Raw genomic sequence first — 13,042 nt, 5'->3', positions numbered from 1 at the left:
AAAGCAGACAGATGTCAGCATGGCAGCAGGGCCTCTGTCGGCCATAGCTGGGAGTGTACCTGCTCTATAGTTAGGTTACACTGGCTGTGTCTTTTATATTTTGTGAACATAATGTTTGTGGCTGTGGCCATTCTTGCCCCTACCACCACTTCTGTCCCTGTCTAAAACTTCTGGATCCTATTAATTTCCTTTCACCCTACTATCTACTGCCTCCCTTCCCCCTAGGAGTTATGCATCATGCTAATTGTGTTTCAAAGTTTTGTTGACTGAATGCAGTCCTTTGCATGCTCTGTTTTGGTGGAGGTTTTCCACTTGTCTTTTCAGCCTTTGTGTTAAGCCAAGCGCCTTCCTTGCAGGCATGTCCTCTGGGATAGAGCAGTGGAGAGCTAGGGCAGAGGTCCTAACACAGGTTCAGGCTTGCAGAATTCACTCACTCTGCGATTGTAGTTTTCATATGGGGATAGGCATGCCAAGAACCTGGTTGCCAAATGCTGGGTGTATGGGAGGATGGGTGATGGCTCCTGGGAGTAAGTTGATGGGCAGGCAGCGCATGCAGTTTTTGCAGAGCGGTTGGTGGCTCACCGAAAGACTGGAGCTTGCAGAAACTGAGTAGGTTACTTCAGCCAAAAGCATGGGTGGCAGGAAGGTGGGTGGCTTCTGTGGCAGTCTGAAAAGGAAAGTGGAGGTTAAATGGCAGCAGGACAGACCTCTTCTTTTGTAGGTTTGGAGAAGGAAAATATTGCATTGGCATGATACCATTCTGTTCCATAAGGGCTAATCAAGGAGCTCTGCCTCTGTGTGGTCTTTAACGAGTCTTTGCTCACTGAGTCAAGGCAGCAGCCAACCTGGCATTAGCACACATTCCTTCCGTCTATTTGCTCTTCTCTGCCATCTCTGTCCTCTTGTTTTTTCTCCTAAACATTGTAGGGTTTCCACTTCTCTGTCACATTTTTTCCTAGCAAGCCAGTCAAGCTTAGACCTGTGAGGCTTAATGAGGTGTGTTGCAGCAGATCTCACAGGCATGTGAAAAGGTCAGAAAGGGTGCTGGGGATAAGTGGATCTGCATTGTCGTGCTTGCCTGAAAAGGGTAGCAGATAACTGCCACAGGGAGCAAGTGAGTCTAAAAGGCTGACACAGGGAGTTCTTACTTTATATTCATTGTGTGTTGACTGCCACAGAGCAAAAGGCAGTGTAATTGCATATAATCACATTTCCTCAAATCCCAGTGGCTTCACTCATGAATGTTTAGTGTGGTCATGCCCCTGAGCAGTGAAGGCAAGCATGGTATTTGAGACAAACACACTGTTGCAGGTTTTCCTGACACGGGGCTGAGTGTGCTGCTGTAAACAAGCAAGTTCCTGCTGTTCTAACCTGAATGGAAAAGCTCTCTTGTGCCTTTGTAAAAGTTGTGCCGGGAATATGGACACTGGGAATGCTTTTTTCCCCTCTGCTACATGGTACTATGTTGCCATCAAGTGACTGGACACATACCAGACTTCAACAATAGTGTGTGATGGAAACAGGATTAAATCAGCCATGTTTATATTCATGTGTAGGTATGGCCTTGAGACCCAGCCTCAGCTCTTCTGTGGTTCTTTTTAGTATCATTGAAATGCTGCTGAAAATTAGCTTTTACACATCATTGTCATTTTTTGTGAATGCTTTTCTCCTGGTTTCTGCTAGGAGGAATGTAAAATGTTTCCGTTTGCATTTAAAAATATGGCTGTTTTGTGGTTGACATGCCTGTCAGAAGTACCAAGAATATACCCACATATGTCTAAATCAAGGAAGATTTTTAGGTTCTTGCTCTATAAATCATAACTTTGCTGGCTTTTTTTTTAAAGTCAAATTTTACCAGTGAGCCATACCAGCAAATATGTCTTGGTGGGGTGGAGGCATGGGCTGGGGATATTGTGACTTTCAAAAGCCTTTTGCTTTGCTTCTTATAGGGTAGAAACACTAAGCAGGAGATAGCACTGGGCTGCAGGTGTAATAATCCTGGTTGACTGGTTGTAGTCATTATTTTCCATTAGTGACCTAGATGATAGAATAGATGATGTTCATGAGGTTTGCAGCAGACAATAAGCTGGGAAGGATGCAAGTATTTTGAACAAAAGTATGGTGTTTCAAAATCATTCTGACAACCTGGAGAAAATATACCAAGTAAAATAGAAATTCTACTCCTGCAGAAAATTCTGCAGATGTGCATGATAGTTGAATAGGAGTTAGTTTTCAGAAGTGATGTGTGAGGTTTAAGATACCACAGCTGCTGTTGGAGTGCAGTGGGTATCTTGTACTGGGAAGCTGATATTTTGAGCTGCGAAGCATGCAGCATTATTCTGTCCCACACAGAACTTACAAGGCCTTATATTGAAGTGCTGTGTATTGATGTCGATCAGCTGGAAAGAGATGACAGCTCTCAACTGCTTGGAAAATTTGACATGGTATATGGAAAAATATTTACTATGCTGGGGTTATTTATTTTAGAGAGGGGAAGGCTGAGGGGTATTCTTGAAAGTCTTCCAGTGTGTGGAACACCTGCCATGAGTAGGAAGTAAAAGTGTTTTCTGTGTTATTGGGGTGTACAGTAAGATTTACTGTGTTTTAATTGGATCAAGGGGATTCATCTCAGACATGGTTGAAGCAGTGTCTAAACAATGTAGCAGAGGAGTGTGTACCTGGGAGCGTTGTGAAAGCACTATCAGTTTTAAAGAAAGATGAGACAAACATCTGACTGGAGCAATAGGAGTAATATAGGTATAATGGACCTCTCTTGGGGAAGAATATGGGACCACTTGACTTTTCTAGCGCTCTTTATAAATGGTCATTATGTCCATGGGATTATTTGCTCAAACTTTCTGCTGAAACTTGATTCCATATATTACGTATCTGCTTTGATGGAAGAAAATACTGTCTCATCATGGACAACATTTATTCATTTGTACTTGTCTGTAATGACAGAATTCTCTGTGGAAATGTGTATAGGGCTTTATGTAAGCATGAGACAGATAAAAAAAAAAGATGTAAGCTTCAAATTTCTTGAGCTTTTATTTCTGTTTGTTTGTTTGTTTTTTTGGTTTTTTGTTGTTTTTTTTTTTTGTGAAAGACTGATGGTTCTCTTTCAGCTGCTCACCTCCATATGGAGCACTTGCCTACTTGCTTGTTTAATGACAAAGAGAACCAGAAGGTGGATTAAAAAAAAAAATAAATTGAAGCATACATGGGGTAGCCTTACAGAATTGTTGGGAAGCTTCTTCTGTGGGCATATATGTATTCATGTGCATGATAAGGTCTTAAGAAAGAATCAGTTATCAACCAGCCAAAACGGAGCTTGGTAACTCTGTATTAGTTGTTGATAGATGGGTATAAGGTTTTGGGAGAATCCAGCTGCAGGCTGGACTGTGGAATCATGAATTTGTCCTTGAACTTTTTGAAGGAGATATTCAGATACTATAATGATCTTAAAAAACAGTTCCAAAGATGTTTTTTATGTCTTTGAGGTTTTTTATGTTTTCATTCTTTTGACAAAAAAATACATACAGGAAAGCTAAATGGCATCAGTTAGCACTGAAATATAGCTTAAATGAAGACCAGATGAACAAATGCTCATTAAGAGCCTGGGTTTGGGTTATCCCTGTGTAACAAGGGTCTTGTCTTTAAAAAGAACAACTGTTTAAACCTTGTGTAATGTAGAACTCTTCAAAAAGTAGATCTATTTTTGCCCCTAATTTTTAATGCTTTTTTTTAATGAAAGGCGGTGCAGACTGAGATAATAATTATTATTAACATGTAATTTCTCAAGCTTTTTACCATTTTTAGTTTAATGTCTGTTGACAAAAGACTTTATTGGTTGAGCTATTTTTATTGCTCTCTAATTTTTGTTTTATTTTTTTTTGTTCTTACAGTATAAGAGTGAAATATGGTAAGAGATTGTCCAAATCTGAAGTAGCTGCTCTGGGAGTTTTCCATTAAAAAAAAACTTGGCAAAGGGCATGCTGTGCCATTGTATTGATTTTGTATGGGGTGTTGTTTTTGAGCTTGCACAAAAGGCAGGTGTGAGAATGATGCTGCCTACTCAAGGGAGATGGGGCACTGGTTGGTGGAATATGAGGAAGGCTGCCTTAGCAGATTGCTAACACCTCTAAAATCTCTTAACACCTCTTGCTGGTGTCATCTATAGTAACAGTTCAGATGATATTTAAGCAAAGAATAGGGAGCGTTTTCTCTCATTCTTTGGCCACATAACTTCATTATTTTTATATGTCTTCTGAGCTGTCAGACTTGCAGGACCAGTCAGTATGAGTCCTACTTTAACTAAAATGCATCTGTTCTACGCACAAGGAGGCTGTCCTGGCTGTAGGGAAAGGTTAAGAAGTACCTGTTGAAACTCATGGTGGAGGAATGGAAGTGGGTGAGGTTGCAAAGAGATTTTGCCAAATCTTGGCTGGTGGATGTTTATGGATTCCTTTTGTCTGCAGTGTTTTAGGATCAGTGTTTTTAGTTAAGATGTTGAATGTGACAACCAGTTTCTGGGTTAACTTACAGCCGTTCTGTTATTTCTGATGTTTAATTAACATTGCTAATAAACACATTCTTTTGATCCATTCTGTTTTTTAGCAATACAGACAATACCATAAAGCTATCAGCAGAATACGCAATAAATTTATAAAAAGTTATTTTAATATATTTGAGTTTAATAGAGTGCTTTCTAGAACTGTAATTTCAAAACAAGTCCCTTGCAGTATCATATGAATTAGAGCTCTAAATAGGCTCTGTCATATTTTGCAAGACTGCCTAGTCTTTTACTGTGTACTCCAGTGACGCACAAATAAAATGTGTTACTGTAAATTGCTTACTGGTATCAGATTTATGGATATGCCTTTATATGTCAGTAGATCCATGATGTTAACAGGACTTATGGCTGGAAGGAGTTGTCTAGTATGTCTTTCTGTTGTGGCATACCAAACAATCATGCCCATACCCTGAGAGTTCATAGTGCTTTGTGCTGACATGTACTGAACACAGGGACATGCAGGTCCTACCAAAATCTACCCACTGCCCTGCAGTGACTAGGAATTTATTTCTACATGCCGTGCTGAGCCCATTGTTCAAACTGAGATTTTTGGGTGTGGGTGAAGGCAGACACCTTCTGTCATTGGCATCCACTTCCTCCCTTCCCTAGGGAAACCGACAGGACAGCCCACCTCCTTCTCCTTATGTAAGCTGACCAAGATGAAGCGTTCAAATTGGGCAGTTATTGTGAGTTTGAGCATATGAGTGAGACATACCAGACAGGGATCGAAGGAAAAGGATTGCTTTCTCCATCTGGTATTGCTTCCTTAGCTGTGACCTATCTCAAATACTAATGGGAAAAGTAGAAAGTAACCAAACAATCCTGAATAAACTGGCCAGTTAGGTCATTGTGAGGAATACTTTCTGATGCTTTCTGGCAGATAGCTGAAGCATGAGGTTTGCTTTACACACATTGTGTTGGTCAGTTTCTTGACTTCAGGTAGAGGTAACAAATGGGAAGATTCATATTTCAGACTTTTTTTTGTCTGCATTTATAATATGCCCAGGCATGCTGTGTTGAAAGGCTGTAAAAAGAGATTGTGTGTGTGTTTTTCACCCCATTCCTCTTGTGCTGTGTTTTGCATCTCACTGATGCCAAGAAGCAGTGTTGCACTTAACTGCAGTGTTGCACTCAACGCAGGATGCAGACATACTTCTTGCTAGAACTTCTTTATGAACTGTGGTGCTAGCAGTGAAGCAGCTCTGCTTGCTGGAAATGCATGAATGTGTGAATTGGTGTGGTAGACAGATTAGATGACAGAAATTCAGATGAAATAATCCGTTGTTTAAGGACTATGACAGAAAGGTCATTATTCTTTGAGAGTGGATTACTAACCCTAGAATACCTTTGGAAAGCATTAGCCAAGAGACCTGCAGATCCAAAGGATGCATTCACTTGTTACTTGTATTAGTGTAATTGTTGTTAAATGTTACAGAATAATGAAAGCCATTGTTAATGCATTGTTAATGGTGTTATTATGTTACCATTATTTAAGGGGGAAAAGCAAGAATAGTCAACATTTGCCGAAGAGAGGGACTTTGAAAGCATACAACATTAGTAACTGTGCTATGGAAGTAATGTCTTTCTGGTTTGTGTTTCAAGGAAATAAACATTCTCTGTGCTTTTCTGGTTTTGCTTGGTTTTAACCAGATGTCTGAGATTACTAAACCAGAGACACCTCAATAAAGACATAAATGAATAATTTGAGCCATGTTTTCCTACATGTTGTTTTGTAAATTTGCTCTTGAACTAGCTAAGAGGAGACCAGGGTTTCCATTTGCAAAGGAATACAATGCTTACAGCCCTTCAGTGCTGTGAGTGACTTTTTGTTTGGAATTCTCTCCAGATGAGACATTTTCTTTACAGAAGTTGTGTCAGTATAGGCAACATCTGCCAGTATTTTTGGGTTAATCTACATTTAGCTTTTATAGCAACAATAATCTTTCTTGCTAACTTTCGCTTCCTTCCTCAACTCTGTGTTGGTGAGATGAAATTTAAGCAGTGCAAAATTAAGAGCAAACAGATGTTTTGATCAAGCTTGAAGTCAGCTTTCACTTGCAAGGCTTCATCTAATTTAATTGCTGCAGTTTTTTGCCCCCAGGTGCATGAAGCAGATCCTGTTTATTCCTGCAAAACGGTAAGACTGCAACAGTGAAAAAAAATTGACCTTGTACTCTGGATTCATCTTTTTTTTCAGTAAATTACAATTTTCTAAACTTCTATCTGGATCAGGCAAAATGTATTGAAAAACAATTTTTGAAGTCAAGCTCTACAGCTCAATCTCAGTTTAGAGTAATTAACCATTTATGTAATGTGAGGTACTTGCCTGAGTCAGCTCAGGAAAGATTTATCATGGTCACAAAATAGCCCTTGGATGCAATTGTTTATGTTTAAATTCCTGTACGCGACTGCCAGTCCCACTCAGTTTTGTTTTAGACAAGACAAGCTGCTGGTATTGTCTTCCTGTAGGTAAAATGCACTAAATGCTCAACTGTTGTGTTTCATGAAGTAGTGTTTAGTAGTGACAGACTATTTCTTTGCATGTGGAAGAAAAAAACAAACAAAACAAGTGCCTTCGTTGTGGACTTCTGTTCACTTCAGCAGTAAAATTTGCCTTATGGAAGTAGTGTGTAAAATTTGTATTGCGCACTCTTGATGGAAGCATACTTTCACCTCCAGAATTAGGCCTTTTGCTAGTTTCTTTACAGAAATAGTTCTAGTGCCATCCTGATTCACTGGAGTTGGCTGTCCTCCTCGACGTGTTCGTGCTGTCTCCTACTCTTTGTGCCTTCAACAAAAGGTTTACAGTTTTATGGAACAACAAATAGTACTTTGGTGCAAGCTATGTGTGCATGTGCTTACACAGCTAACAGAATGAAGCAGCAAACTAAAGGGTGGTATCCACAAAGTTAAGCCCTTTGAACATCCTTTAAGGCTTAACTAAAACTGTAACATGTCTGTACACAATCACAGTTTATCTGTCAAAATTTTCTTTCTCTATCAGAAACAGAACTTTCCAGCAACTGAAGAAGTATTTTTATCAAAGACAAAAGATATTTTTATCAAAGGATTTTTAAGGGAACAGATCTTGGTTTGAGAGGTGCTGAGCAATGGGAATAGGGAGCTGCCACAGGTTCCTGGCTCTCTCCTAGCTGCCAGGAACCTGTGACTGTAGTAGCCCTATACCCAGCTGCTCTCTTGTTGAATTTCTGTTCTTAAGTGATTGTCTCCAAACTCAGTAATGAAAAAGCATGGCAGCTTCACCAGCTTCAGTGTCAGAGTTGCTTGACTGTTAGACAGTTGATTCTTGTACTGTATTTTTCAAGTTTTAGAATATCTTCCAAAATTGATGTTTTGCTTGTGTTCTGAGTAAAATTTGAGAAACCTGTCTGAATGTGCTGTTCAGAGTTGGGCACCTAACTGATCTTTGTGCCCTTGAAAATCTGTGCACTCACCCATTGTGGTTAGTGAGATGGAATTTAACTCCTTCGATTTCATTCTTTCTCTTTTTTTTGGGGAAGTAGGAGAATTTACAAATTCCTTTCCAAAACTGCTTACAGGATGCTTGCTGGGACCTCAAGTTAACCTTCACAATCCAGGTGTCTGTTATGTTTTAAAAATTCAAATGCATAGCTCTGTGTATCCTTTAAATTTGTTTTCAATGTCTTTAAATGAAGGCTGCAGATAATATATAAAATAAATTTAAAATACCTTCCAGTAGAAATATGTAGGCAATATAAAAGATGTAATTGAGAATTTAATTAATTTTTTACTGTGTGATTGAAAAACAATCAAGTTCATCAAATCCAGTTCAGCAGTTTCCATAACTAGAAAATTTCCCTCTGTCTCTAAAACCTAGTACCTGTGAACTCGCTGATGTCTCCCAAAATTAAGCCAAGCACACAAAAAGCAGCAGCTTCATCTGGTCCTATCTTTTGACTAGTCTGTAGAACTTGTCCATCCACAGGGCGGATCCAGAGCTCTAGCAAAAATAAAATCATGTGGTTGACTTTATTATATTGTGTACAGGGAAAGTAGGGGGGCAAGATAAAATATTCTAGCTCTAAAATTACTAAAAATAAGTACTTGCACTTTGCTTTTCTTCTCTTTTGTAGATCATTGCAAAAAATGCTGCTCCTCATGAAACAGTCCACAGTATATATTTATTAAAATTGTAATCTCAGAATAAGAGAGAGTACTTAAAAACAGAATATAATTAAATTATAACCAAAATCCCACATAGCAGCACTGATGTTAAACTGTCTGTATGAAGTCTTGTGTAGTGGTTTAAGTGATGCTACCTTTAATACTGAAATTAATAGACTTTTCTACAATTTCTAGGTTTGGCTTTCAACTTAATATAAACTATAGATGATATCCCTTTAAAATTCAGGTGCAGATGTGACAGAACCAAACGGTGACTTCTCCTTTTGTATTAACCTTTGTGTTACACGAATATATTTGTTCTGAAAAACCTTGGCAATTAATTTTCTCCATTAAAGAACAGCCTGCTTTTCATTCAGCAGTTTGCTATTCTGTTACTGCAGAAACTGTTTACCACGGAAGGGGATAATGTGACTTAAAGAAGATGGCTCAGTCCTATCTGGCAGGATCGGAGGGGGTGGTGAACGCTGGACGTTTGCCGAGAGAAGCTGTGTGAAGCATAGCATCTGTTTAGCGCGGTGGGCTGGCGTAGCGAGGGGGACCACTGCATCCTCCGAGGTGCAGCGTGTGCCTGTGTGTGTGTGTCTGTGTGTGTGTGTGCGTGTGCCGGCGCAGTGGCTGCTGCTGCGGAATTCCGGGGATGAATTACTTGGTGTGCACAACTGAAGGTGCCGTTCGCTCCACTAAAGCGGAGCGGCGTGTGCTGCCACTAACCTGAGAGAGGCAGCCTGCGGTTCTGCGTGACAGCTCGAGGTGGAAGGACCCCAACTTGTGGTCCTCCCCCCGCCCCAAGAGATCCTTAGTCCATTCGTTTATAGTGGTTCGTTTGGCTCTCTGTCATCGCCAGAATGCTGCCCGTGAATGTGTGTCATGATTACAATAGAGTGTGGTAACACATAACAGCAATGAAAGCCCAGCGGGAAAGGCTACAAATTCCAGGGCTGACCTTGGAGTAAGTATTGTCTGTCTTTAATATTTTAATGGTTTCTGCATGATGCTGGCTTTTGTGCAGTCAGGAGCTTTTAACATACGTTTGTGCTGACAGCCTGGGAGCACTGCAGCTCCAGGTTGAAGGAGCACGTTTTGAATGCATTGCAGTTGGTTTCAGCAAATGTGTGAGCCTGGAGCCAGGATATTGCAGTGTGCTTGGAAAGAAAGCGTTTCTGCATATTTAAAGTTACTGAATGTCAGTGCATGAAGGACTGTAGGAGAAGAATCTGTCAGTAGGCCATGGTGTCTGTCTTTCTCTTCAGCTCTCCGTTGCTGATTGTTTATCCCGGTGCTGCCTTTTAGAAAGGCCTCTTTCTGTGCTGAATAATAGAGAGCACTGCAAGAGATTAAAGCATAATAAAAATACTGTTTGTGAAAATTCATCAGGAACAAGACATATTTTACATACGTAAGTGCACTAATGACCTGTATTGACATTCTGGAGGAATGGTGATAATTTCAGTAAGTATGTTTACCTAATTTAGCAGTGTGTTTACTTATACTTGCTTAAAACTGATTAACTAATTTGTGTGCTTTCAGCTATTTAGAGAGTAGCTAAATGAACACGTGTAATTTTAATGTATAGTGATAGTAAGTGTAGTCTTTTATTCATAAATGTCAGCATATATTTACCCCAGAAATGTTAGTCAAAGCCAAATATATATTTCTATACATATGTACCTGTAGTCTACACTGATGTGTCAGGCATGTATGTATGCATGTTACAGCCATGAGAACTTGCTAATTTTATCTAGGTAAATAGATAGGCTACGTCAGATCCTTTAGTATTCCCTGGGACTGCCCCATTCTTGCTGGATTAAAAAACCCAACAAAACCCTGAATGCTGCAGATGCCTGCAGTAAAGTTACCTAGCTATGAAAGGTATTATCTCTGGCGTCTGCCATGTGTTAAAGAGAGGGCTTATAGGTAAGTGTGCAGCATAGCAAATAATTTATTCTAATAATCACTTGAAGGTGACAGAGCACTTTATTCCAAGAACAAATGTAGATGTCATACTGGTTCTCCAGAACTACAGTTGTGAAATGCCTGAGAAATTCTGGATTTCAGTCAGACATCTTCTGGTAAGAATAGTGTGTGTTAGCTGTGGGCAGGCTAAGCTCTAGATATTTTTCCGAGAAAACCAGCATTACTAATTTCTCATGAGTTTTGGAGGAGGGGTCTTATCAAAGATCTCATTAAAATGGTTTCCATGAATAATTGATAATTATACTTCTTTTGAGATGTAGCAATTGAAATATTTTTAAATCAATCTTCACTGAATTATGTAATCATCATGTGAGAGTAGCATCACTAGCTGCAAAGGATGTAAAAGGATTCATGTTTTTCAATGTATGTTTGTGTTTTTATAATGTGAAGTAATTATTTACTGCTTCCTCCTTTTTCACATTAACTTAACATAATTCCACTTGCTTTACCATATTTTCAAAACATTTAATACTGATAACATTAATAATTACATTTTAAATTCAGTATTGATTTTTTTTTTTTTGCCAAAATGTTGTCTGGATATATTTACTTTCTCCATATATTTGAATTAATTTTATCATCATACTTGCTACTTTTTGAACTTTATTTACCTGTAGAGAAAAGAAAATACCATATTTTGGTTGCTGACACATAATGATTTCCATAGAGTCATTCTCTCATGATTTCCAGAGTTGAGTCAATGCAGACTTAAATCTCCCGAAGTGTTAATTGCAATCATTTAAAGAAGAGCGTATCTAAGGGGGAAAAGAATCCAATTTATTCCTCTCACCCTGAGTCTCATGAATTTTCTTTCAGAAAAGTTTAAATGTTGGGACTAGAATTATGTTGTCTCCCTGAGAAACAAGTACAGTCTGTCTACTTTATATTCATTACTTGCAAAAAGCTCTTTGAAAGAATATTAAATCCAAAATAAAGCATTCCAAATTTAGTTAGTGTAAGAAGTAGGGTTGTCATGCACTGTGATAATTTGTTTTAACAGGTTTTCTTAGGTCTTAAAAAAGCAAAGCTGAAGAGTGAGTTCTATGGAAGAACTGGATTGACACAGCAGTATCATCGCTCAGTGGGAATTTTTAGATCCATAGTACTAGCACATCTGATATTGGATGCTCTCAGAGTCTGTGTCGTTACTGAGACTCTGGTGTGTTGCACTAGTGAAAATGAGGAAGAGTATGAGTAGCTAGCTACTAGCCAGTGTAGGACTTCTGCTTGCTGTGTGTGAGCTGTCCAGTGGAGGAAGGGCAATGCCGTTTGCCTTAGAGTATTTTAGGATTTGTTCACAGCAAGGTGAATAAAGGATCTCAGTCTGGGCTTTGAAATTAATATATTCTTCTTATTCAATGCCAGATCTGGCTTTTTCATCTCCTTTTAACCATTCAATCTTTAGTAGATTCCTTGTTCCCAGTTGTTACTCCATAGCAGTCCCCTTGCTCTGCCTTTGCTGCAGCCCTGTGCTTTTGGCCAGTTGGTGCCAGTTCTCTTCTCCCTCCACCTGGACTATCTTTGGATCAGTTCCAGATTCCCCTCACTGCTTCTGATCCAGATGGAGGCTGGTGGTGATCTGCATGGCCTGCCTCCACATCTTACGTTGCAGTGCCCCCAGGAATCACAGTGCAAGCACCGACTGTGCAGCACAGGATCGTTTCCCAGCCTACAGTCAGTCCTGGCCTGAACCGACGGGTGGACAAAAGGGGGACAACTGAACTGGCGACAAACTACCAGCTCTGCTGCAGCAGAGATGAAGAGATGGAGCAGATAAAGCATAGAAATACAAAAGCAGTTTTTACAAGTCTGTACTGCAGTGATCATACAGAAACAACGATCCTTCCAGTGTGTGTTGTTGCAGGTCAGTGCGGTGCACTGCAACAGAGACTGCCCCAGTGGAACAGCCGAAATCTGCCTGTTGATCCACGCCTTTTTCTGCAGGCCTGTATGGGCTGCCTGGTATGAACCCGGCTTCACTTTAGCCATTTTCAGAGTGATATATTTAGCCATTGGCTCTTAATGGATCTTGTCAGCTTGAAGGTCCTGTTGCGCTAGCACAGGTAGTCTGCAATTAAAGCCGAAGTAGCTTGTACTCAGCTGCTGGTGCTCTTCTGTGCACCTCCTTCAGAGATTATGGAAGCACAGCCGGCAGCCAGAGGAATATACTCATACACAGTAGCCTTGTCAGAGACTACCCGCGGGCCCATCCTTGTCTCAGCGTGGATGTCCCTGCCAAACTTTGTGCCTTCTGCAAGGCATCTGAAAAAGGAAACAGTTACAAAAATGTACATTGTTGGAATTGTATTCCTAAGCTGTTCTAGAAGC

General features: G+C 39.9%; 1 protein-coding gene across 9 annotated transcripts in view; it reads left to right on the top strand.

The window, feature by feature from the left end:
* MAST4 (microtubule associated serine/threonine kinase family member 4) overlaps positions 1-13,042 on the top strand; it is a 276,947-nt gene that overhangs the window by 139,242 nt on the left and 124,663 nt on the right. For 2 of the 9 annotated variants that reach the window (XM_030968194.1, XM_030968191.1), the window contains exon 1: positions 1,996-9,689. The exons of the other annotated variants lie outside the window; for them this stretch is intronic. In XM_030968194.1, the coding sequence (XP_030824054.1) occupies positions 9,643-9,689 (47 nt within the window). In that variant the 5' untranslated portion in view covers positions 1,996-9,642. Of the gene's footprint in view, positions 1-1,995; positions 9,690-13,042 lie in introns of those variants that run through there. 9 annotated transcript variants of the gene reach the window in all.

Source organism: Camarhynchus parvulus, chromosome Z, assembly GCF_901933205.1.
Source record: "Camarhynchus parvulus chromosome Z, STF_HiC, whole genome shotgun sequence".
In the NCBI taxonomy this organism is placed as follows: Eukaryota; Metazoa; Chordata; class Aves; order Passeriformes; family Thraupidae; genus Camarhynchus; species Camarhynchus parvulus.
This window is presented reverse-complemented; position numbering and strand designations above follow the sequence as displayed.